The sequence below is a fragment of the Athene noctua genome, chromosome 4 (genome assembly GCF_965140245.1).
Source record: "Athene noctua chromosome 4, bAthNoc1.hap1.1, whole genome shotgun sequence".
Classification (NCBI taxonomy): domain Eukaryota; kingdom Metazoa; phylum Chordata; class Aves; order Strigiformes; family Strigidae; genus Athene; species Athene noctua.
The window spans coordinates 40,939,844-40,966,734 of NC_134040.1; the positions used below are offsets into that span (position 1 = coordinate 40,939,844).

The 26,891-nt window shown below is 44.2% G+C and overlaps 1 protein-coding gene across 1 annotated transcript in view; it reads left to right on the forward strand.

The window, feature by feature from the left end:
* The first annotated feature begins 2,024 nt into the window (after positions 1 to 2,024).
* The window catches only part of LOC141959941 (uncharacterized), a 51,489-nt gene continuing 26,622 nt past the window's right edge, over positions 2,025 to 26,891 (forward strand). The window contains exons 1-3 of the mRNA XM_074904347.1: positions 2,025 to 2,130; positions 2,621 to 3,058; positions 11,753 to 11,821. Of these exons, the coding sequence (XP_074760448.1) occupies positions 2,025 to 2,130; positions 2,621 to 3,058; positions 11,753 to 11,821 (613 nt within the window). The remainder of the gene's footprint in view (positions 2,131 to 2,620; positions 3,059 to 11,752; positions 11,822 to 26,891) is intronic.

A 26,891-nucleotide genomic window follows, 5' to 3' on the forward strand; every position in this document is an offset into this window, starting at 1 on the left:
TTTATTTAAATATTTTAGATTTTTCTCTCTTCTATTAACAGTCTTTCGTTTTCTTCTTTTATTGCTATTATGTTCATCATCACTCTGCTTTTTATGGATGTGCTGATCAGTTTTGATTTTTGTTTTTTTTCCTCTCTTGCTGCTTTTGCGTCTAGCCCCTCTCGCTCTCTGTGTCTGTGTCTGTCTCTGCTTGCTGCTGCTGCCGCCGCCGCTCGCCTCCCGTCCCGGCTCCGGTCCCGGTCTCAGCCCCGGCCCCGGCTCCTCTGATCTCTGCCGGCAGTTTCTGAGCCGGCAGCGCTCGGCTTTTCTGTTTTTGCGCAGCGCTCGGCTCCTGCCAACCAATCAGTCAATAGCAACGCCCCCGGGGGCGGCACCTCATTGGTCGTCGAGCACGTCAAGTAAGTTGCGTCACACACGGGAGAGCGGGCTGCAGGCAGGCAGGCAGGCAGGCAGGCAGGCAGGCAGGCAGGCAGGCAGGCAGGCAGGCAGGCAGGCAGGCAGGCAGGCAGGCAGGCAGGCAGGCAGGCAGGCAGGCAGGCAGGCAGGCAGGCAGGCAGGCAGGCAGGCAGGCAGGCAGGCAGGCAGGCAGGCAGGCAGGCAGGCAGGCAGGCAGGCCTTGGCCCGCCTTGGCCCGCCTTGGCCCGATGGAGGCTATCCCTGCAGTTCCCGAGGCGCTGCTGGGATTCCCTGCCCGACTCCCTGCCCGCCCGCGAGAGTGGCGGTCCGCCCGCCGCAGTCCCTGGGCAGGAGATCACCGCTCGTCATCAGCGCGTACACACGGGGAATCGTAAACACCCCTCTCCTTGGAGAGGGAGTTTCCACCAGCCACTAACTTTCCTACCCTAGGTCGGGCGCGTTTTTCTTCTCTTAGGAAAAGCATAAACAAGGGAAAACTTGAGATTATTATTCCACACACCCGTCCCATGGGCTGCCGTAGCTAATTGGTGTGTTTGACGGTGGAGAAAGTGCAACTTTCCATCGTAACGTCCGCACAGTGTTTCCAGCTCCAGCCCATTAAAAGCATCGTAATCCTGCGCCAACTTCCCTCGATTTACACTTCGGAATTTCCACTAACGTAACCGGAGACTGTCGGGCACGGGAGCGGGGGGACGAGGGAAACGGGGCGTGTGTCCTGTGACCGGCTGCTGGGGGTCAGAGGCTCACGGCCAAGTGCAACCCGCCGGTGCCGGTGCCGGCTGCGCCCGGGCTTTCCGCGGCGCTGGGGGCTCGGGGGCGGCTCGGCCGCACCGCGGGCTGGCAGCCACCGCCGAGCCTCGGGCGTGAGACTGCTCCCGGGTTTTAGCAATCCCGGCCGGGCATCCTTGCGCCGCGCAGGGCAGCGGGACGTCTCCCGTCCCCTTTCCGCCCGGCAGTGAGAAGAGAGCTCTGTGCTGGATGAAGCCGATGCCACCAGCGGTGTCTGCAGCGCGTCAAGCGCTCGGCTAACGCGGTTTTGATCAACGCGGGGGGCTGTGGAGCCCCGCCGGCACCGCGGAGGGGGTTCGGCGTGGGGGGGCTGCGAGACGGGTGCTAACCCCCAGCTGAGTCCGCGTCCCGCCCTGGCCACGGGCTTTTTACAGCTGCAGATCCACGTCCGTAACTTTACAAAATGAATAAAGCGTACAACGGATTAATTTTTTTTTTTTTTTTTTTATTGCTTCTAAAGAGGAACGCAAAGCAGGCGCGAGCCGCTTCTGCTCTGACCCCATCCTTAATCCGTCAGTAAGCACCATCTCCCTTCCACACATTTCAACACGCCACACGCTCAGACGCAGGATTCCACATTTCCACACTCGCGCGTGGACCAGACCCCCCTTCCCCTCCCCGCGGAGGGGTCCCGGCGCCACCGCCCGCGCCGCGCCGCGGGCACAGCCGAGCTCAAGCCGACGCGGCCAAGCCGACCCCGGCGTCACGCCGGGGCCGGGGCCGGGGCCGGGGCGGCGGTTTGTCACAGCCACCACCCCCACCCCCCCGCGAAGCGGGTGACGGCAGCGCACCCGGCTGCGGGCGCCGCCGGCGGATCGATGCGCGCCGCACCCCCTTCCCCGGGGCACAGCCGCGCTGCCCCCGCTTGGTGCCGCCGGCGGAGACGCCTCCGGAGCGGCGGACTCGGCGTCCAGCGCGGCGGCGGTGGCGGCTCCGGGCCGGGGCTGCTGCCTCCCCCCTTCGGGCGCCGCGGCCCCCGCCCCGCCCCGCCCCGCCCCGCCCCGCCCCGGCGGCCGCACTCGCGGGCGGCGGGCGCCCCCTAGCGGCGGCAGCGGCGCACTGCGCCCGGCGGCGGCACCGCCCCCCTCCCCCCCCCTCGCGGGCAGAGCGGGGCTCTCGTCCCCGCCAGGCACCCCCGCGCTCCCGGCCCTGCGCCCCCCCCCGGCTTTACCCCCCTCCGCGGGCCGAGAGAGCGCCGGCCGCAGCGCTCCCGGTACCGCGCTCACGCGGTGCAGCGGCAGACGGCGCGGCCCCGCCGCAGGGAAGCGGCAGCCGGGCGTGTGCGCGGGGCAGCTGCCGGGGCTGCCCGCGGCGCGGCGAGCAGGGAAATGCCACCCCAAATAGCATCCCGTCTGGGGGAGGGGGGGAGGTTCGTCCCCCGCCGCCCCCCCTTCCCCCACCTCCCGGCGGTTAGAGCGGGTCCGAGCAGAGCCGGCGGGGCGGTTTCGGTGGGTGCTTTCCAACAACACGGACGGCGTCGGAGCCCCCCCGGCCGCCGCTGCCGGTCGGAGGCGGGCGGGGAGCCGGCCGCGTCGCCTTCGCCTGCGGAAGCGCCGCCGTTCGCCTTCCCGGGCGCCGCCGCCAAGTTCAGAGCCCGGTCCCCGAGTTGGTGCCCGGGGCGCTGGGGTCCGGTGCGCTACCCCGCTCCCGGGGACGGACCGTGCCCGCAGCGGCCCGTCTCTAAACCCTCCCACCGCCCGAGCCCCGGCAGCAGCGATCTCTCGTCCCTTCGAGCAAAGCGGGCGGCCCGTGCGCGACCGACAACACCCGGGGGACCTGGGAAACGGAGGGACAACCCCCCCCACGCCCCCCCGGGGCCGTGACCGAGACCGATCCCGCCCCGGGGCCGGAGGTAAGGGGGGGGTGGGGTGGCGGGGGTCGGGGTTGCGGCGCGGCACGTCCCCGCTCGCCGCGAAGGCGGCGTCGGGGCGCGACCCCCACGCAGCGGTTTTGTAAAGACGGCCTGGTTCAGGGGAAGGCGGCCACGCGGGAACAGACATTTCCATATTCCTACCCGTGTGTAGGCGCAGGGGGAGTCGCCCCCCTCCCTCCCTCCCTCCGGGCAGCGGGTGCAGCCCTGGGGTGGCCGCCGCTCGGCGCTGCCCTCCCGCTCCCCCGCCCCTCTCGTTTCGAAGCGCACCCGGGTCTCCATTTTGTGTGAGGCGGGCGGAGGCGGGGGGACTCTGCGGCGGGGGGGGCTCCTCCGCAGGGTGTTACACCCCGAGCAGTGAATTAAAAGCGCCGATGATCTGAGGCGGCCCTCTAATGCAAAATGACAAATTGCACTTAGGCAATACATGAACGAGAAAATGATTTATGGATTTTCACGACGGTCTGAGCAAATGAAGGCGACATGAATTATACATCCTAATGTGCAGTATATCATTTTCTAATAACACTGTTTTAGTTCTAATGCTGTACGCTGCTCTCTTCGATAGGGGGTATTGATTAAATAAAAAGTCCGAGGGCTGTCTTTAAACTGGACGTGTATTTTGTGCAGGCACCAGCTGAGGTTTATATATTTACCTTTCGCTAAAGCAGAGGGCTATCATCGGACCCCTGACACAGTGGCATTTAGTTTTTCCATCTGTCATCATTTAATTTGGCAGTTACTTCGCCAAATGAAGACTAATCTTTCGTATAGCTGCATTTTGCTCCATGCTGCGATTTAGAAATGTAAATAGATGACATCAGGTTTGTAAATCCACTGCGCTGACGGGGATAGCACCTGGGTAAGTCAAACCTTTCCCTCCCTGCCAAAAGCCTCACGTGCTTCTTTGGCACCCCAAGTACAAAGGCGCATTTTCTAGCAAGGAGAACATACGATAAATCATCCTGCTCAGCCAGAACTTCCCTAGCATCACCATTTACCAAATCTCATGGATTATTTCAAAGATAAGAAACTTTGCATGTCACTCGCACGTGCTGGGAGAGTGAATCAACATGAAAAACTGAGTTCGTGTGTGCCTAAGGGGAGGAAGAGCTGTCAGATAGGGAGGGGGCTCAGCCCCAGACTCAGCCAGCATTAGTGCTCCAAGGACAGGCCTTTCTCGCTCCCCTGAGTTTTTTTGCCCTTCGTTACAGAGTAGCGATGAAGTCATAGTGACATAAGCTTTGAACGTTCCCAATTATTTATTTCAGTGGTTCCTCCTCTAAAATATCACTAGACGTTAAGAAGGACAAGTCCTGGCCTTACATGAAACAGTATAAAACAGAGATGAGGAAGATGGGGGTAAAGGATTAATGCGTTAATTTGGGGGGGGTTAAATCAGTGATTACTGGGGACGAGGTGAGGAAATGCTCCATTTCTCATTACCAAGTGTAGTATTTCCATTGTTCAGACACAAAAGGAGTCACACGGTAAGAACACACACAAAGGCTGTGTTTTGGATTAAACAATCCTAACCTAGACAATCATAGTTTTGGGTGTAGAAAGTTAATCCCCATTGTTTTGATGAGTCACCGAGCTGATCTTCTGGTTCTATTTTAGGTATCAGTCTTAGTTTTAGGTTGAGGAACATTGTGGCCTCTTTACTGTCTGGCTGTTAAAAACCCAGTGAGAACTGGATTTGCTTCTCTCGTCCCATGCTCTCCCCCCCCCCCCCCCCCAGATTGTCACTACTTGATTTAATTTTAATTATCTAGGTTTAAAAAAAGACCCCACCAAAACGCACCCATGTTCTCCTTTGAGAGAATTAATAACAGCTCTTAGTGCAGGAAAGATTACTGGAATCAATGATGTGATTAGGATTGTAAATAAGAAGTAAAAGATGTCACCATTAGAAAAAGCCTGCTTTGCTAACAGGAAGATGTGTATGTTTTACTGATAGGACCGTAGGATGAAAATCCTGCTTCAAACAGAGGTCGATACAGAACAATTTCAGAAATTAACTAAGAGGTCTGATTAAGGTTATTTGTGTCAGAGGGAGAGGTTCACTGCCACCACTCCCTCAATGGATTTCTCTCTTAATTGCCAATGAGGAGACAAAACAGGAAGGCTAGACCATTTGGCTAATCAATAAAAAAAGCCTGCCTTCGTGCTTGCCTGAGGAGCACTCCTTGGGTCAGATCGATGTCGCAGCCACCAAAGTTCTTGCAGGGGTCACCAGCAATCAAGACATTTTCTGATGGCTTCTGAACAGCGCTGGTGCCAAGCATCTGCCGCAAGGTTGCAAATGTAAGCAGAACTGGAGATACAATGTTAATCATCATCCTCATGCTTATGGGAAGACTCCTGGTGATAAAAACAACTGGTTGTATTTATGACCTTAGACAGCTGTTTTAATAAATGAAGATAAAGTATTACTTCATTATGTGCTCTGCATGGCACTAGTGATCAGATGTGATGGAGCCTCTCCAGAAGGTGCTGGGAATCTTCCTGAGTAAGAATTGCAGTGGATGCACCACTCTAATTCTGTTCTGGGTTGTGGATGCATCCTATGGTGGTTTCTTAAGGCCAACTTCTGCCTCCTTTCCCTTGCCCCCAGACGTTCATACAGATTTCAATGACACCACTCCAACAGCAAGAGGCTGTTCAGCGTGAAGCAGTAGACTGGTGCAGTGCATTGCTATTATTCCATCTTCTCTGGAGTCTATCATAATATTTATTAGAACAAACAAACAAAAAATCTCAGCCTGTTTTAATGACTTGTGTTTATAGCTGATCCAAGTCTGCATTGAAATAAATGTAAGAGAGCTCTTTTTTTTTTTTTTTTTTTTTTTCCCACAGCTAAACTATCAACATTTTCTAGCAACCAGTCCTTTTTACAGTGTCCAGATCAGACCAGCCAAGGGCCTGGTCATTTCAAAACACTCATTTCTGTATGAATGGCTTTACACTAACCAACATACACGGGCCCTGATACCTATAAGCTTTTCTCATGTCTGATTATTTTTAATCTATTAACTAGTGACAAATCTGACAATATTGAACTTAATGCTTATTGTAGTGCTTCAGATATGTCATTAACCAATGAAAATTACTTTACACAAGGTGATCAATCAAAAATACTTATTTCTTTTATCTGTCATCTTGCAGATGGGATGACATCTGTATTTAACTTACTTCACAGAAGATATTATTTGACAAAGTATTTTTCAGTAAGGCAAATTATTTATCAACTAACTAGAATTTTCAGAAAGGTGATTCACTCCATAGAAACCTGGTATTGCATCAGCTGAGAAGCAAAATATTATCAAGACGGGCATCATCAAGCCACTATTTTCTGTTGTGTTGGGTTTTGGGGGTTTTTTTGGTTGGTTTGTTTTTTGTTTTTTTTCTTCCCTGATATGGCTCAGTTAGCTGCACCCATTTCTTCGAACTTCATTGAAATACAGTTGGCCTGTACCTGTATTTAACAAATGCTGCTAAGCTTGAATGATTACTAGAGCAAATGAGGACAAAACTGCAGTGGAAAACTCCAGTTGCTTGAGACTCTGTTAAGCTTCTTATTATATACTCAAAGCCATAGGTAGATGTAGTTACTCATGATAAAGAAAATTGCTGTGTTGATTTTCTTTTCAACAGCAAGTTCAAGCCTTGAACTAAAGCATAGCTTGTTTTGAGGTTCAGCTTGAAAGCAGTAGTTAAAAATATAAAACTTTTATAAGACGATATGCATAGTGCTTGGGCAGAATAAATACAAAAAAACCCCCACCCTAGATTGTTTGCCCAGAAGAATTTTCATTCTCTGGCCTCAGTGTTCCATGTATATATAATCTCCAGCATGATTCTATCATCTGAGTCATTTTACCAGCTACACAGCAGATAACAATAGCACCGACTAGGAAGGGAAAGGAGGAAGATGGGAAAAACAATGTTATAATTATGTAGTCACTTAGGAGGTGAGCGCATACCTGTATTTTTATACCTTTTCTAGGTGGAGCTACTTTCACTACTAATAGTTAAGACTGCATTTTTTTATTTGAGTCTTCACGTGGTAAAATCCTCTGCTTGGATGCTTGCTTTTTCTCCTCATTGCATCTGGCTAGCATCAACTTTTCCATAGTGTTACCCACCTCGATTTGAATATTGAGGAACTTCCGGGAGGAAAGCAGTTCATCCATTTATGAGGCAATAATCAAGAAAAATACATTATTTTGTCTATGATAAAAATATTGCACTGTCCAGTTCAGAAGTTTTACTACCTCCGCATTTTAGAAGAGTACTTTTTGCCATTCTCAGAAAGATACACCAAAGTAATAAGTCCTTGAAAAGCTTCGGCTTACACACTCTCAGAAATTTATAAGTTGGTCCTTGAAAAATCTGTACTAGACATCTCCTCTCACAACTCCTGCTTAGTGACTGGACTGCATGACATAAGCTGTGCAAGTTCATATGTTCCACACAATTGCTGTGGAGGATGAACACCATTTTTCTCAGAATAATTATTTCCAGGGTTCTGTGGGCTCCTCTGTAGAACTGGATATAGCTTTGAAGCATGTGTACACTTATCATCCATACACTTACTACTCCCACTGGTGGTAGGGAAGCAGGAGAAAGCAGAAAAAGAAAAGCATGCATATAGAACAACATACAGAACAGCAGAAAAAGGAGGGCACAAGTACTAGAGAAATGACTATAAAAGTGTAAGTGCAGCAAAACAAACAGGAAGAGAGAAAAATTTTAAAAGGCATTTAGACAAAAGCAATCAGACTATAACCACAAAGCTAAATATCATACTAGACTTTTCAGCAGCTTCTAAGTTCCTGCAGCCTAACAAAAAAAGCCATTACAGTTCTCCTTCCCCTTTTATCAGCAGGCTTTACATACGCATCTGGAAAAGCTCAACTGTTAGCTATTACTTAATTAGAAGTAGGAGTAGTCTGTGCTATAGATCTCAGTGGTCCACACTCCATTCATTATGCAAGTTGGGCCTTGGTGCTACAATTACAGTTTTTCAATTTAAGAAATCAAACCCAAAGATTGCCTCTCTCCACAGAAGTCCGTCCTAAACTTGGGATCTCTGGGGGCTGTGCCGCCCGGCAGCCACTGCCTCACGCAGCTGCAAGGTTGCTCTGATCCGCAGGAGCTTGCAGCTACGGGGGACGGAGATGATAAGCCTCACTCGGCAAAACTTTGGAAAAATTATTAACAAAGTGTGCAAGTTGAGTAATTAGACTTAAGAAATGTTTGATTTCAAAGTTACTTATGATGTTGCTCCTAATGAGCCTGCACATTGTGGTGATCTGTTACTAAAGATCCCTCTCTGCTGCAGTTTGTTCATTGGAACGAGGGGCTCAGATGGTACCAGACTTTTATTCTGAGACAAGATATTTTCCAGGAGAGCTTTTGTTGTTTGATCAGTGCTGTTGATTCAGCGCTGGTTAGTACCTGCAGGACTATGTATGCAGTGCATGAGGAGGGAAAAGAAAGACCTTGTAGTCAAATACGTTGAATACCATATGCTATTGTGCGTTAACATAAGTAACGCCCCAGTTCCTTTGTTTTAAGAAGGGCTATAACAGTATTGCCCAATGTATTTTGACATGAATGGATGAATACTTGTGAAGCACCTGAGTATGATGAGAAGCGCTCCGGAGGTGATTACAGTTTTATAGGAAGTGAAGGGTTGGCACAATATGCACTAAAGAAGGCTGCAGCCACATGTGACTGTCTCCTAACATGCCCACAAGAAGCTGCTGAATCACACCTGCTTCCTTTAATGCTGGTGTTTTCTCATTTTGCACGCTTTACTATGCAAACCCTTTTGAAGTAACGCATGCATATACAATCATATACATATGCTTATATGTAATTACACGAACCTTGATGTTGAGCTTGGAAAGAAATGACAGTACTGCAGGATGTGCGTGGGGTGGGAGAGGGGAATGAAACTGCAATCGAGTTCAGCAGGAGCAAGGGCCAATACAAAACGGATCCTGCCTCTAGTGAGAGGCGGCGTGTTTTTAATTCAGTGCACCTCCAAGTGCTCGGTAAGAGGCTGATCAACTCTGCCACTCAAGACAGCAAAACGTTACCCCCATGACGGGCAGGGTCACCCCACCATGGCGGAGCTCAGGGTGAGCATCCTTCCCCCAGCAGCAGCCTTTCTGCACCCCTGCTGCGCTCAGCGCTCCCAGAGAGCTGCGAGCTGCAGCAGCTGAGGCTTCCAAGGGATGGTCCGGCAAATCCTGCAGCTGTGGGAGGCAGCAGCTGCATTGCAAAAAAGCAGTGTGATGCCCACGCAAAAAGAGGAGCTGTGCTTATTGCAAATAAAAGTAGTGATGCAGCGTACTGTTGTGTGGTAACCTGCACTGCTGTGCCGTCACGAGAAGAGCGTCTGTCTCCAGAAGGCAGAGAGCTGACTTAAAGAAGTAATCAATTTAGTGGAGAAATATACAACACAGGCACCGTGATAACTCTACATGAGCTAAGTACATGAAAGTAAAGAGATTTGCAGGAAAAGGAGGGAGAAGGAAGACAAGACAGGAAGGATTCAAGTTGTGGGAAGTGTAAAATGGAAGAATGAGTCATGTAAATGTGATTTAGGGTAGAGTGGGAAGATGATAGAAATCTTGTAGGAAGGCTTGGATTTTCTTAGCTTTGAAAAGCATTTGAGAGTTTTCTGGCTTTCAGCGATTCTCATAGGTTTCCCTGTAATTGGGGGAAGCTTTGTGAAGGGGGATTGTTGCTTCCCATAAAAGGCAGTATCAGGAGCAGAGTGGGAATATTTTGGAACAACTTACTGCTATTACTGGTTCTGGCCTACTACTGACTTTAACTGGGAAAGCCTTTTCTGGAGGAATGTGTTAGAAAGTCATCTGCAGCTCTCTCATGCTGCTGTAATGTTGGGCAGTGGGGATCTGGGGAGCACTGGTGTCTACCGGTTTCCACCACTGTAGTTTCTAAGAATCTGTATGTAGGTGAGCAGGAAACTAGTTTAAAATGTTCAGTTTGTTGGAAAGGAAGGATGTATACTTTTGACCCTTTGCCATATTTTGTTGAGCACAGAAAAGAACAAAAGCACAATTAAGAAGGAAGAAAGAGCCTTCACGGCATTACCAAAGTGCCAATAAATAGCTTCCAGAAATGTGGTTCTTGTTGCAAGTAAAGATAGAAAAGCCAAATAATAGTTGTACATATTGATTTTGCAATGAAGCTATAGGCTTACAGGGCAGTATTGGAGAATATTAACTGAAGATCCTCAACCAGAATTCAGAAAATTATAGCATCATCAGAAGGACTTATCTACAGAACTCTATATATAAAACTGTAAATTTTAATGCCCCTTTTTAGAATTTTCAGTAGATAATAAATAACCACCTTGTGTTGTGGTCTCTGTGGGAAGAGGGCAGGTAATACCTGATTGGTATTCTAATCGGAGAAGCCACAAAAAACGGGGCTAGAACAAACCATATGTATCTAACCGTATTTTTTTCCTGCCAAAATGAGCTTTCTGGGTAATAATTTGGTTCTGAAAATTTCTAGAGATGGTTGCTGTAATAAAACAGTTTCCAGAGCGTATGTGCTTTTAGGGAATGGCAAAAATTGCGATTTGATGTAGTACCAAAGTTAGAACACAGGTTTGTGTTCTTGCTTTGCTACTGGTGATGGTTTGAAACTGCTTTACTTTTCCATGCCTTGGTCTTTATATATGTATAATGGGCATAATTCTCCCCTATGAAAAAAATGAATTAGGACCATGAGTAAGGTCCTATACAGGAACTGGACTTCATTACTGTGTATGAGTCTAATCTGAGAAGGGTTTTCTCTAAGCCTGCCTACTGAAATGAGGCAGAAGTAGAAATATCTGCTTTGGGCATCCTAACAGCAGAAGTTTGGGAACTTTTTCTAGGAACTTGGTGTGGTTTGGCAGTATGAAAAATGAAGTGTTAGAGCTTCCAGGGCTGCATCAAAAATGCTGTGGTCATGGCCAAAACACAGCCTCATATAAACATGTTTGGTTTATTCAAATATCTTCAGGATATATAAATGAATTAATTTTGTAGTGGCAAGGTTTACTGCTTGTCCTGTGTATGCTGGCTCATAGGTAACATCTGTCTTGACTTGGAAGAAGTCAGTAGATGTTCCATAATTCTTGATTTGTCTAATCTACTAGGATTGTAAATGATTAACTTTAACCTGATCCAGCTTGTTATTGCTGGGTGATCAGATAGCATGTATATGACCTATCTAATCGTGTATAGAAGACGCTCATCATATATTAATGATCTAAAAAGCCTAACAGAAATTCATTAAAATACCTGTAAAGTTAGAATAGAGTTTTCCATAGTACCATCTGGTTGCCAAATGTGGCATGAGGCAATAACAGCTTTCGGTCTGTGAGAGCGGCAGAAAAAAATTTACAAAATGGTTTAACCTTTCTGGCTGTAAGAGCATCGTCGTAACTTTGGCACCTGTTCTAGTCCCACTTAAATCACTGGAATTTTTGACACAGACTTTTAATTGGGGTAAGATGAGATCCTGCTTGTAGGCATGGCTTCATTTGTCCTACAAATCTGTGTGTGTTTGTCAGCCAGCGGACAACTGTTCTTTGATCATGTATTTTTTTGTTTTGTTTTGTTTTCTTTTTTTGTCTTACAGGAACAACAGAAACATATTTTCTCTGGCACTCACTGCAAACAGTAGAAGCCTTGCCTGAAATTAGTAATGGTCAGTATCCAACCAGCATAAATTTTAGTTAAAATGTTTTTGAATCATGTTCCTTGTTTTTATCATTTGATGCTATATTTATTTTTTGGCCTTGCTCTACAATATATATACATGCACACACACGCATACATACAAGTGGAAATAAAACTGTCGGTTACAGAAGTCTGACCTTGCATTTAATGAACATGTGAAATTGTGACGAAAAGCCCATAGATACCTGGGACATGACAGAAATGCGGAACCATGACCCTGGAACCAGCAATACAGAAAGCATTTTCTGGAAAGAAAAAGTATGTCCTCCTGTCCCCCCAATTTTTTGGGAAATAATTTTTGGTTTAGCATCAAACTGAGGGATAAAATAATAGCAATTTTCACTGTGAATAATGATACATCTCAGAATAGGGAAACAAACTTCTATGCCTTTTTGTATTGTCCTTTTGCTTCCTCAGACCAAATGAATTGGATTATATTGTTGAGCAAAATGCTGGAAGTTTCCATTTTAAAAATTACAGAAAGTAAAGTAAATAGAAAGAAAGCATGTGTTCCTTTTTATTGTATTTTTATGGAGGTTATAACCAGAGTTGTTTTCTTACGGCTTTAAGCTGAGTTGTTATGAGCAGTTGTTCTTACGGAGTCAGTATGGAGCAGATCCAAAGTTGTTCAAGCAAATAGCAATATTTCCAGCGATTTCAGTGTTCTTTTGATCTGGCTCTTAATCTTCTAGAAAATGGTGAGCTTAATAGGACTATTGTGTAAGCAGTGCTGATGGTGTATGGAGTTCGCTTTTGTGCCTAAAGGACAAGAAGATGGAGATTTACTAAGTGGTTGTCTGTAAGTATTGTTTTACTTCATTGTCATTCTATTCCCTTTCCAGCTGTTTTTGTATATAAAAGTTCAAGTAAATCCCCTTTAAAAGGTCTGCTTTTGTGTTAAGGTACTTAAAGTTTAATGTTTTTGTGTCAAAGAGCTTTTATGAAAGAAGATTTGTCCAGGCATATCCTGTAATAAACATCTGGAAACTGCAGGGGTTGGCTAATGGTGGCTGTGTAGCAAGAATACAGTTTAACTAGCTGGCTTTACATCAGGATTAATTTCCCCCCTCCCCCCCCCACCCCCCCACCCCTTTTTTTTTTTATTTAATCTTCTCAGTTCACTTATTTGTTTTGTAATCTGAATATTTATGTCCTATCATGGTTAAACGGTCTGAAACAGTCTTCTGGTTTGTAGGTAGTACAAACGCCTCGTCCTGGATTGATGCAGGGAGGGCTGTATGAAAACAGATTACATCTCTGCATGGTATTCACTAATTAAGTGTTTGAAGAGCAAAGTTGCTCATCTTTAAACACAACTTCCTTTAGTACAAAATATATAGGAAAATGAGTATTTCTAGGTTAGTCAAAAGCAAAAGCTACCACAGAGGTAATAGGCATCATTTGTGTGTGGGCCAGAAGTTTAATTAGGATTAAGCAAAACAGAAACCTAGAGCTTTAGCCTATCTGATATAAACCAGAAGTGAAAGCCCTTAAACAGTTCAGGGTGGGGAAGGAATTTAAGGCTTTTGCAAAATGGAAAGGGAAAGACAGTGAATAGTTTCAGTACTAATAATGGAGATGAGGAGGAATTGCAGAAAATACTATAAAAGAATAAGGAAATATCTGTTTGCAAAGATCCCAGAGGGAAAAGTAGGTAAGGAAAGTTCTAGCAAATAAGAAATAGAATATGAAGTGGTAATCCCTCCATTACATTTATAGTCTTGTGAATGAGCAAGCAAAAACATCATCCTTATTTTGGCTGTGATGATACTGAAGGGTAACAGGCTGTAATGACAAGAGTCACTGTCAGAGTTCTTGGATGACAAAAGGAGGTTTTAGAAAACAATTTTAAGTGTATGACTTAATCGGTAATTCTTGGAGAATTATTATCACTGACAGTCCAGGAACAGATTAATTGACTGCATGTGCAGAAATAAAGTTATCATCTCCCAAATTTAGCTGCACTTACCTAAAGTACAGCTTGACTCTTTACGGATGAAATGGGGCTAGGTCAGTCAGGGTGGAAGTCAGTCGAGTGAGTCAGCCCTTGGACAGAGGCACAAACCTAGATTCAGTCCACTGAGCAGTGGAAGCGGCATTTCCACATGCCACCGGTGCCTGCTGCGCTGACACCAAGAAAGGTTTGCCAGGAACGCTGCATTGCCAGCAGTACAGCGGAGATGGGGCTCACCGAGGACCCGGAGGAAGCTGGTTCACCCCAGAACCTCGTTGTCTCTCAGCACAACTCCCCTGCGATGATTCTCCATGGGCCTTCCAGCAAAAGGAAGATTTTAATTACTTTGAGGATGAAGGAGAAAAATAAAGATGTAAATGAGAAATGCATGTGGCTACAGATGCTTGCAGGGTATTCGCTTTCAATCCCTTTGTTTGTTCAGGAAGTCCTCAGCCCCATTTGGTTCTAAAGGAGGAAAAAATTTGCTTCTGAGATACTTAATTTTATTCTCATTTATGTGGGAAGATAAATCGTGATACTTATGAAATTATTTCATTTTAATTGTATATTTTAAAATATGTTTAATATTCAGGGATGGTCTAGATTTAGTCCTAGAAAGTTTATCTTACTGCTCTGGGTATTTCACCTGTGGATCAACTCCAAAAAAGCAGACTATGAAGCTGCAAGCAAGGCTCATTGCATTTCTCTGCTGTGTTACCTTATTTTTTTCTGAAGAGGCCTGCTGTAAGAGGCCACACTTTCTAAGCCCACAGACTGTCTTGTATCTCAAAATGCTAATAAATACCTCGTATTAATTGCAGTGTTGGTTTGTGGTTGACATTGAGAACAGCAGGATTACTTTTAAAACTGGAGTGGCCTCAGCCTGTTGCAACAGTACGAGTGGGTAGCAGGGTCTTCCCGAGTAGGGGTCAGCCGTAAATATACTTCCTCAGCCCAGAACTGTGCAGATTTGTGCATTTTGAGGTTAGTCAGCACTTGCGTGGTGCCTGTGCTCCATCATCAAGCTTTTAACAGAGAAGAGTGCAGGGAAGAGCCATGCATAGGCATCATCTAAGTTTGGGTTGTGTTCACCCTGTGTGACCTGTGGGCTCATGCTTTTATTTGTATCCTGAGTCCATAGTGGGACAAGACTGCAGGAGACTTTAGCTCTGCCCTTCTCCCTTTCACCCAGCGTAATTTGGATGGGATTATTAGAGTGCTAGGGTGAATTCGTTGCCCTGAGATGTGAGGGGGCTGGGATCCCTTGTGTGTCCTTCTGCTTCACTGACTTCCTCCTTAACAAAGAGGCATTTTTTCTTTTTCCTTCCTTCCCCCCAAATGTGATTCTGCCATCATTTTATCATGTGTGGAGGTGACTTCAGACTTACGTGGTCTGGGTTTGTCTCTCTTTGCTAGCTTGACAGGTTGTCTGGAGCCTACTTGTCCACACAAACACTTAAATTAAGTGCCCAAGGTTAGCCAGTGGGGAATATGCCTTGAACCCTATACCACAGACTTCCATATGCTAGACCAGACATAATACATGCCTCAGATTCGATAGCTGTATTTTAATTACACAGATGCATGCTGCTGCTGAAGACATGTAGTAAAATTTAGTATTACTATGAGAGTATGTAGTATGGATTCAGTTTTTTAAGTTGAATGGTCATAATAGGGTCAAATTCTTCAGAGAATTCCATATTTAACATCAATTTGTTCAGATAATTTTTTCTTTAATGAAAAAAAATCTAAAATACTTGTTTAAAACTGTCTGAAACAAAGTTTACTCCTGGTTTTCACAGTTTCTGCAATTATATGAAATAGTAAGAGTTCCATTTAATTGACCATGCACAATGTGTTTTCATGTTACTAATTTTAAAATCAAGGCTTAAAGTTAGAATTTGAATGAAGTAGACAAATACAAATTTTTTATATACACTAAGCTTTTCACTCTCTATGATGCTGATGCTTAGATACCCTATTTAATGATAGTTAATACAGTGATACTGATTTTGTCCCTGCTGTGTTCATTATTAACCCCAGAAGGTAATGGAAATCTTATTAGTCTCAGTACTGGATATTAATGCTGTGCCTGACTATGGTATGAAAAAAATGAAGAAAGAGCCTGCAAACATTTGGAAGTTAATTGCCTGACTTGGAAACCACTAATGTACATGAGTAACATTTACTCACGCAGATTGCCTCCGTGAATTCAAAATCCCTCCAATGGGTGGTTGTAGAATAAGGACATAAATCACAGCTTTATGAAAAGTCTAAGAGATGTTAATGGGAAGGCACCCACAAAGTACTATGGAATCTTAATAAGTTTTCATGAACAGTATTTTAAAGGCATATATAATTAAATAAAGATACTGGTCAATGTTTTAAGAACAAGAAGTTGAGCTTAGTTTACCTCTACATTTTTAAAAACATCTATCAACTCACAGTAGTTATTTCTGTTCTATGTGACAACCACAGACACCGTGTCCATCTTCCTTCACACCTGATATGCCAGACTCAATTGCCGAGTTACACATGCCTCCATGTAGGTTTTCCATTTATTTTTGTACCTGGCCAGCTTTGTAGTAGCATCGGTGGTTGGGCTGGCACTTGAGGCGTGGAGGAACCCGGCACTTTGCTTTCACACAGGAAGCAATGCCAGGGCAAAGACTGATGGGGCCTGTCTTGGGGCCGAGTGAAAATGCTGTGGTGGCTCACCAGGGTTTCAGCTGTGCCTTGGGTACATGAACGGTGTAGCGAGACCTAATGGAGACAATGACAAGTGAAACACAGTTCCTGTCTTGGGGAAGGTGGCCTTTTTTTTACCACCTGACTGCAGGTGAGTGGTTGTCAGTCCTCTTCTGGGCTAGTTTATTTGGGTGCCTGTAGCCAGGTGCAGAGATGCTCTGCAAGTGGGATATGCACAACTTGAAAGTCTAAAGCAATTATTTATTGATCAACACACATGAAATGTAGCTAGGATTTAACGAGCTGCTAGGGGCCACCTCTGATCAGGCAGATGGGAAAGCTTTGCTGTCTGTGTAGATATCAGTTGTGAGGGGAGGGTTTGGTCTCTGGGACTTCTTGAAGTAGGTCCTTCAGCACTGGTCTCCTCATCTGATGGGTCTTGCTGTCCTGGCTAGAATTCTTGGTATATTTGATTTGTGTATGGGGTTTTTGTGGGTTTTTTAGGATTGTGTATCTTTCTGTGTTGGTGTTTTTGTTTCTGGATATCTGGTTGGGAGGCAAGGGCACCCTGGGGAGACAAGGGCTGACAGCACCCTGAACGGAGTTGTAGTGAGACCCAGTGCCGGAGCAATACTCATCCACCCCAGGCTGGTGCTTGCAAGTGTCCTGTCCTGCCTGTGGGTGGCCTGGGCCCGATGTCAGTTGGTGGGTCACCAGCCCCTGTTGGATGTGTGGGCTCATCTCAGGCCCAGTAACTGGCTCAGCAGTTGTTGACTCTCAGCCAAGATGGTCCTTACTGCTGGCCATGTCAGTTGAGCAGAAGGTGGAGGAGGAGAAAATGGGCCTTTCCAGGGGCAAGCCCCAGGGCTGACTTCAGATGCTTGATAAACCTACAGAGCTATCATGCAAAAAAGTGAATTTTGTTACATTGAGTCTTTTAATGTGTTTTCTTTTCCCTGCCTTAGCAATATCTCACGGAGGCTGGGGTGAGGTGAGGTCTCTGCTTGGTGCAGGTCCTTAGTGCCCCTGCTGTAGCTGGCTGACGACACCACAGGGGCCTGGAGGCCATAGGCGAGGCCTCAGTGGGCGCACAGCCACTGCAGCAGGCCCTACCCTCTGCGGGCATGAGGCCACAAGGTGCAGGAAGGCAGACTCTGGCTCCACCATGGTGCTTGGGGAGCTCTCGTATTCAACAGGGTTCAGAGAGCTTGGAAATGAGTGACTGAATCCATATGTTTCCTCTAGTTGATGGTTTGGTTTGATCCATGTATTTTCTGGTTTTGACAGACGACCAAGCATCAGAAACTGGCAAAATTGGCACACAGGTACTTGCGGTAGGTGATGAGGATTTGAGGCTTGACCACCAGGAGTGTCCGGATGAGTGTGCTGCCTGGAGAGGTCAGTCTTGGGATCAGGAGCCAGGCTGACAGTTTTGGAGATAGGTCTTCAAGTCTATGGACTTTGTTACAGGACTTCTCCAGGCACTGAGCAGCCAGAAAACCCTTTTGACTGCCTCTCCAGGTGCCCAGGACTCCCAAACTATAATTTCATGACTCTTCAGTTGGCTGCAAGTATACCCACAGTGGTTGTTCTATAGCTAGAGGTTGCTGGTGGTGTTAGTGGCTGGCTTAGGAGGGTCAGGGACAGAGGTGGAACAGAAATATGGGACAGGCTTAGGGGGCATAAATTACACTGTGTATGGCAAACTTAGATGATTAATTGGTTGTGTGTGTGCTGGTGGTTGTTTTTTTTAATTACATGGCAACTATTTCAGTCTAGAGGCTTGAGTGGAGTAGGTATTGAGTTTTGTTTGGACCAAAGTCCTCATTTTAGAAGGGCACTTTAAGTATACATACCAGCTTATTTTGAAAGTTGGCATCCAAGCAGTTATGTTTTAGCTACCCATCTCTTTCTCTGTGTTTTTGCTGGAGCCTCAACAACTGGAATACTGGGCGCAAATAGAAATTCTCTGTTCAAAATTCGTGGTTTTGTTTCTGTGTCTTCATCAAACTTTGGGTGTTTGTCCAGACAAACTCAGTCAGGTTCAGGACTTTAAGCTTGAGAAGTTTGTTGGCAGGCCAAATAAAAATGGTGTAATGGAAATAAAAATGTGCGTAGCATTAAATTAAATGCAAACTTTCTATGCCATCCAGATAATTACTATATTGCTTAATTTCCTTGCAAAGAATCAATTTTTTAAAATTCTGTTTTAAACATTCAAAGTTATGTAAACTCCGTGCCTATATTCTAGGGTATTGTGGGGGAGTGGGAATAAACAAACAGCCTTCAAAATGTGGGCCAAAGACTCATTCTTTTTCTTCAGTAGGAGCCATGTTTATACAATGCTTATGGATGTGGGAAGTAAGAAAGAGGTAAAACAACTGATGCCAAAGTAGAAATAATAATTATTTTGTGTGTGTTTGCTTAGTGTTGGTGTCACTTATCACAGTAGGTATGTTATAGACAAAATATGCTAGCGAAATCATTATTACTGTGTTACTGTATTTCATGGGTTTGAAGAATGAGTCGGTGGATAGAATAAGGGAAGGGCATAATACTCCAAAATAGAAAACCACATCAGTGCTGGACAGGAAGAATTCTTGAGCATTAATAGTGTAAATATAGAAGCAAGGATTGCTACTGTCTAGATTGTATTATCAGAAATAACACTTTGCTTTTAAAATTATCTTCAGCGTGTTTTTGAACTTCTGGGAGGGGAAAAAAATCTTCGCCCCCACCCCTTTTGGACTCTGGTCCTATTATCACTTTTACCGATATCACATTAAGCTTTGTCCGTCTGTATGAAGATAAGCTATGCATAGCACAGGTAGTAGAAGAAATTCTTCACTACCAGAGGTAGAAGAACACCTGTTTAGCCTGGCAGTTGTATATCTAAGTATAGCTAAAGCAAAGGCTTATGACACAAATTATAAGTGTATTAATCAGGATGTAATTAATGTTAATTTGCTGAACCTGAATAAGAGCATACTAAGATAGTTAACAAATACCAGTATGTGAGTATTTTATAGTGCCCGTGGCATAGCTAGATACAACATAAAACCTATGTGACCACCAAAGGGGTAACAAAGATGGCTGTGTTTGTGTATAGGAAACATCCCAATAACAAAAAGTTGTAAGTGTGCAGAGTGTCCTACTAAGTGTACAGGGGTGAGTGGCAAAGCCAAGATAAGCATTACTGGAAGCAGATGAGCCTCCCCTTTGGAGGGAGCAAGTTGCACAGAAGCCTCGAGGAGGAAGAAAGACAGTGAAGAGAAGGCAAGCCTATCCCTGCCACAGATTTCCTATCTGAGGGGCTGTCAGTCAGGCCTGATCACATTCACCTCTGCAATGAAGAACTGCCACCAGCTCTGTGGTGCTGCGTGCCACTCACAGCTGGTTTAGGATAAGTTTTGAAAGGCTGACAGTTCTGCATGCAGTGAAAATGATTAACAAGGCGTGCAGGCTAACCGTTAGAGTGTTGATGCCAATGAGTGGGCTCAGTACAGTTTTGTTTTAAAGTTTAAAGATGGCCTGATTTGTCAGTCTTCCAAGCCTTTCCAGCATAGTGTACTCTAATTCCCAAAGCAATATACTGAGATACATAGACAAGTGGTCCGTGCAGTGGGTGGGGAACTGGCTGACAGGCTGCACTCAGAGGGTGGTAGTAAATAGCTCCTTTTCAAACTGGTGACCTGTCACAAGTGGGGTCCCCCAGGGGTTGATATTGGGCCCAATGCTCTTTAATATCTTAATACATGATGTGGATGATGGCATCAAGTGTGCCCTGATAAAGTCTGATGATGATACCAAACTAAGTGGGGAAGTGGACACTTTGGAAGGGAGAACCACAGTGCAGGAAGACCTGGATAGGCTGGAAGAGTGGGCTAACAAGAACTTCATGAAGTTCAACAAGGACAAGTGGGAAAACATAGTCCAGAAGTGCAGCACAGACGGATTTATCTGACTGGAGAGCGGCTCTGTGGAAAGGGACCTGGGGGGCTTGGTGGACAACAAGCTCAAGATGAGTGAACAGTACTGCAATGGCAAAGAAAGCCAACAGGATGCTGGGTCGCATTAACAAGGGTGTCACCAGCAGAGATAAGGAAGTCCTTACTCTGCTCTACTCAGTGCTTGTCAGGGCACCCCTGGAATAATGTGTTCAATTTTGGTCCCCTCTATACAAAAAATATGTGGACAGGCAGGAGAGGGTACAGAGGAGAGCCACAAAGATGATTGAAGGACTGGGAAGCCTGCTGTATGAGGAAGGGCTGGGAGAACTGGGTTCAGCCTTGAGAAGAGAAGACTTAGGGGAGACTTTTCCAGTTCCATGTTTCCAACCACCATGTTCCAGTATTTAAAGGGTGGCTACAAGGAAGATGGAAACTCTTTTTTTTACAAGGAGTCACATGGAAAAGATAAGGTATAATGGGTACAAGTTACTCCTGGGGAGAGTCCGATTGAATGCAAGAGGAAAATTTTTCACAATAAGAACAATCAGCCACTGATTTCCACTCCCCAGGAAAGGGGTGGATTCCCCAACTTTGGACATTTTTAAGATTCAGCTGGACAAGGTGCTGGGCCATCTTGTCTAGACTGTGCCTTTCCCAAGAATGGTTGGACTGGATTATCCTTGAGGCTCCTTCCTACTTGGGGTTCTGGGATTCTTAATTTGCAGCATAGAGCTGTTTTTTTGACAAAATAAAGTTGCAGCCAGAAGGAGCAGAAGAAAACAAGCGTGTTTAGAGGAGAGAAGATGGTTATGCTCTTTTACTTTGAGGAAGAAATCTGTATGACCGTAAGACTATGGTAGGTGGCTTTGGCTTGAAGACAGATGTAGGTGGGGAACAGTAAGATAAATGTTTGAGGACTGACTGTCCCATTAAGGGCAAGTGCTTCAGTGTTGTTATTTAAAACTCACATCTTCTGCTGCTCTCACAAAACTGAGGCAGGGCTTTAAAATGGTCTGTATGTGTTTAGTCAGAAGTCAAAGGCCAACAAAGAAGTTAGACTACCTTGGGAGAGGTACCATGTACAGTGATCGTTCATGTTGGTGGAAGTTAGTGATGTAAGCTGCAGGTGGAACTGGTGTTGCTTTGCTTAGCGCTTTGCTTCTGATGATCATCTCCTTGCTGAGAGTCTCAGATCTTGGCCTATAAAATGTTGAATTAGCCCTCAAGAAGGTAGTTGCTTGCAGATTGTTCTGCTTTCAAACAGTTAATGTGTAACTGGGATGCTTACATTAATGGCTGTTATCTCTTCATGTCAAGTGGCTGAATTATTGGCCAGGAATGTTACATGCTCACATAGAGAGAAGCTTTGTGCAATGAAAATGCAGGCATCCTTTATCTCCTTTAAAGATGTGATTGCATTTAAAAAAATAATCTGTTACAAATAGAATATGGAGCAGTAACCCTTGCTCCTAAATGTAGGCAGTAATCTAATTTGAGCTGTAGAAACTGACTTCTTGAGCATTTGGTGAAACTTCTAATCCTTCTGGAGAAATAATTGTGTGTTAATTAAGAGCCAGAATTCCACGAGGCTTATTAGCTGTCTAGCTGGATCTGAGAAGCAGAAGGTTGAACAGAGTTTAACAAAAATTTAAAACTGTTAATTAGTTTCCTTTCTTCCCGGTCTCCTTTCTATTTTCTTATTTTTGGTTTGTGTAGCACACTTCGAATGACCTGTGAGAAACTTCTGTGCTTCTGACATGATAGCTCCCAATTGTAAATGCTGTACTTTACTAGCTGTGAAAGAATAAAGCTCTAAAAGAGCTTGGCTTCCCTTAGCTACAAGCTAGCTTTTATGGAAGAAGAAATGACAGGAAGTGGAAAAAGCAGGCTGGCTAATCTTGTTAAATTGGCTGAATAATGTTGCGTTCAAGATTTCGTGAACTCCATGCTGGAACGCACAGATGCTTTAATAAACTTTAGATGGCCTGTCTTAGTTTAATGCTTTTTACAGGGTTCAGAAAATGTTTGATAGGCGTGTGGAAACCTAAACATGAAATAGACTTCCTCCATTTTGGTAGTTACGAATATGGGAATTTGAACTTGAGGAGGTCTTAATTCACTGATGCATACCCGGGCAAGATTGGAGAGGGAAAAGCAGACCCTGAAACCAGTTTTTAGTATCTTTGAAAGTTTGTTAACACACAGAGATGTGAACCGTTTCCTGAGTTTTTAATTTGGATATTATGATTAAGTTTACTTTTTGGTGGGGAGGGGTGAAGGGGATGCTAGCATGCAGTACTCCCTGGGATTCTGGTATGACATGAGGTGAGCTGAGCAAAACAGCTGCTCTTCCGGCTCAATAGCCCCTGTACCCCCCAGTGAAATAATTCTGACCCTGCTGAGTAAGAATGGTTTAAAGGTCTATTGTAGAAGGTGCAAGAATTCTATTCATTAATTAGACTTGTCAGAGCCTCCTTTGTATTTCCAACAATGAATACAACTTCATTCCAGGGGTGTAGTTAAGCCCTTAGGCTAATTTGACTTCTGGGTCCAGTTCTCTCATATTTAATGCCTCACCTTTAGATGTTTTGTTGTTCCAGTCACTGAAATGTTTATATTTTCCTTTCAGTTCATAGTATGTCTCAACTAAGACATTTGCATTAATATAAATGCATTTGCCTAATACAGATGCACTGCAAAACAGAATATGCATCAGAATGACTAATCTTGGTAATTTAACTGGCTTCACACCAATATGGTGTGTCTGTATTCACAACTTTGACAGGGGAGGAGGGTGGGAAGAGGGCAGAGAGGAAAAGGGAAGTGCATTAAGTGTGGTGTAGATAGCCCTTGAATTATACATGGAAAAACTACTTGGATCTGTATAAATGTCTTAATCATGCATGTTAGTATAGTTGTATAGTATGAGTAGTATACTTCTACGGTCCTATTGGTCCAAGTATTTGGCAGTGATGGATTTTTTTTCTTCCATATTTTTGTCACTCTCTTAAAATACATATTTACTTTTTATTAAAGGTAGCCTAAGTGTAACTCTTCAAGCTAACTTTGAGGAGCACCTGAAACAATAGGGTGCCTGATCATAATTGTGAGAGTCTAGGTATGCATGGATAAGAATCCCAAAAGCTCTGTTACAGGGTGCACTCCCTGTGTGATTCTTTTGGCAGTGTTTGAATTATTCCAGTACTAAATCTCAGGTTGGTTTCTCGTTACTGCACTAGTTTTTCTGTCAAGTATACTACACAGCATTCTAATCTGACAGCCACTTGGCAAGAATCGCTTGCTTAGAACTATACTAAATACCTCTAGTTTAATTTTAAAGGGTTCTTCTCGGCCATATGCAATTAGGCTCTAAACTCTGTGGTTTTGAACAACTAAATCTTCTTGAGTTAGATAGTGGAAGAAAACTACCTTTTAAAAATATTAGTGGTTTTATAATTCCAGTCATCTTTAAATGACCGTGATTTAGAGAACACAATATTTGGATGGGAAGCGCTCAGGTTTTAAGGCAGCTTGCCTAACCCTGTTTGCTTGAGGAACGTCTCTGCACATATGCTCTGCTGCTTACTTTGTAGTATCTTTCTTTATTAACCTTCTGTTCTGCTTTACCCTCTGATACCCTGACACTGAACTTTCTGACATTTATTACCTCTTGATCTGTAGAGTCTCTCTGTTGTTGGAATGTCCTGGATATGGTTTATTCCCATTTCTCGGTTACAGACTCCTTTATACGATACGTAACTGTGAGCAAAGATACTGCATTGTTCTCGCTGCGTCAGTTCAAGACAACGCATGTGTAGGAGCTATGTAGGCTGAAAAAGATAGCTTTAAGATTATAGCAGTGTTCACAAATAAAGCTGCACTGAATTTTAACGTTTTGAAGAAATACCTTTATAGTGATACCAGTTGAGGTGTAGATCCTGTCAGGAAGTAGCTGGTTACTTAAAAGATGACAACGGAACATTATTTTAACATTGAAGGGGGGAAAAAAATCCTCTGATTGAGAAATATACTAATAACATGAATACATGGTATTGTAGAGTACCATTGAGAGTACTTAGTTACTTACCAGAAAATAACAGAAAATATATGCTTGCCTGCTAGAAGATATACAAATACAGACCTAAATTACATCGAGTTATCTTGTAAATCTCTGGGGTAATATGGAGAAAGACAAAATAGATGTGTTCCTTTGTTCTTCTGTTATTTTATAGTCAAGCTTGGCAACACTCCTTGGTGATAGCTGGTGGACTTAATGGAGAGCTATAGAAAACCACAGAGATCTGCATAGATGGAGATACTGCTTCTGTAATCAACTCTGTATCCCAGGTTCAGCTCCATTCAGTGGTCTGAAAGGAACTATATGAAGAGGACAGTGTGAAAACCAAACTCTGTTCACTTCTCTGACTTACAGTGGGTAGAGGAACATGAGGCTTGCTCTCCATAGCTAGCATATCCACTTTTTCTGCTACAGTTAATTAAAAGTGTGCCTTCAAAGAAGGTATTAACACAAGAATCTAGACCAGCTCTGAGTGTCCTATTCAAAACCATGCCAAAGACACTGTGACCTTATTTTCCTAGTCTTAGTATGTTATTAATTTGCTTGGGGTTGTACCCTGTAATTCTCTATGCTGAAGCAAGCTGAATTTCTGAATCTTTCCTGGAAAATCGAAGGTGCCCTTTTAGGATGTAAGGTAAGGATTGAATCGGTCTACTTTTCAGGTGGAACAGAAGAAAGAAGAAGAGCAGAAAAAGGAAGAAAGCAGAAAAGCTACCTGTTTCATAAGGCAGCTTTTAAGTCTGGATTGCAGTAGTACCCAAATAAGCAACCCATATACATCTGAAGTGGTGGCATCAGCTTTCTCAGTGTGGGACAAAACAACAGTGGGGCCCTCTCTGTCATCCAGGGTGTATCTTAGAGGTGAAATACCTGTGCTAAAAGAGGGATAGTCTCACGTGGAGGACACCTTTGTGTATAGCTCTGTGGGATATAATCCAAACCCTAAATCCTCCTTCTGAAGAGAAAGCAAACAAATCGTTACAGGTTTGGTATTCAGAATAAATGAACCTATATGACCTAACTCTTTAACTCTTGCAAGATGAAGTGAAATGAATTATAAAACTGGAAATCCTGTTAAACTGTTTTCTTTCTAATGGTTAAATGGCTTAAAGGCTTTAGAAAAATGACGAATTTGCAAAGTATAAGTCACTAGTGTTTTATACTGTAGTTGAAAAATGTTGTATCTCCATCCCAGTTCAGATCAGATCTGACAGATATGTTTAGCCTTTGTGCCTTAATGCTGCTGCATATGTATGTGTATATAATATTCAAAATATGTATTCAATGGAAATTGAATTTCAGTTAATATCTGCATTAAAATCAGGGATTCATGAGTGATAAATTGTTCACCTTTCTTTCCTGACCTAGGAGATGAAGAGAAGAAAGCCAGTGATGATATGTTGTCGAGGTAAAATGACATTGTTTAGAAAAGGGGAATATTTGGAGTTCCTGTTTCAATGAATAACATCACTGGAATGTTCACCCCATCAGGCAGCTCTGGAAAACAAGCTTTCAGAAGGTCACCAGCTTGAGCTTGTAACCTTGCTGCCATTTGTCTGGTAGGATCTCTCTTCATCGTAAACCTGAATGTGTTTATTAGGATTGCAATGAAGAGAGAGTCTGAAGAGAATATTAAAATAGTCACTATTGTGCCAGGAAGAAAATGTTTGTTTCTGCAAGTAATGGAGCCCACAGAGCTGTTGAAATAAAAGGTCATTCTCAAACTGTGGAACTAAATATGATATTCTTGTGAAAGGAGAGAGGAAATATTAAAATATTAATTTCAAAGGGGTAAAAATGAACATTGTTTCTATTACTTGCACAAATAATCAAAACAAAACATTTAGATGTTCACTTTTTTAAAATGTTTATTTTATTTTTAAACCGATAATGACTAAATACTATGATCAAATGATCCTTTGTAAGTCGCTTGTTTTTTGGGGTTTTTTTAGATGCAGTGAGGTTGGAGAAAGGCAGGAAAAATGTAAATACTCTTGTTTTATCTGTCAAGTTGATACCGAGTTCACTAAGGCTGTTTTTGACTGTGAGGAACTGTATGAATTGGGGAAGATAAGACACCCCACCTGCACTCAGTTTTAGGACTGGAACTATAAATTGCAGTGGAGAAAACAGGTATAACCATTGTGCCCAATTTAATTTAATAGGACTCTGAAGTTGCAGAAGTCTGGTCTTACACTGTCAGTAGCAGGAAAAATCTCAATGACATTCTTCTGAAAATACTAAGTTGACAAGGAGGAAGTAAAGGTTGTGTTCTTTTCATTTACTTATCTGTTCATATCTCTTTTTGTATTAAGAGTGCAGGAAAAGAAGTTCTCTAGCTAAGAGTTGTGGATCATAAATTGATACC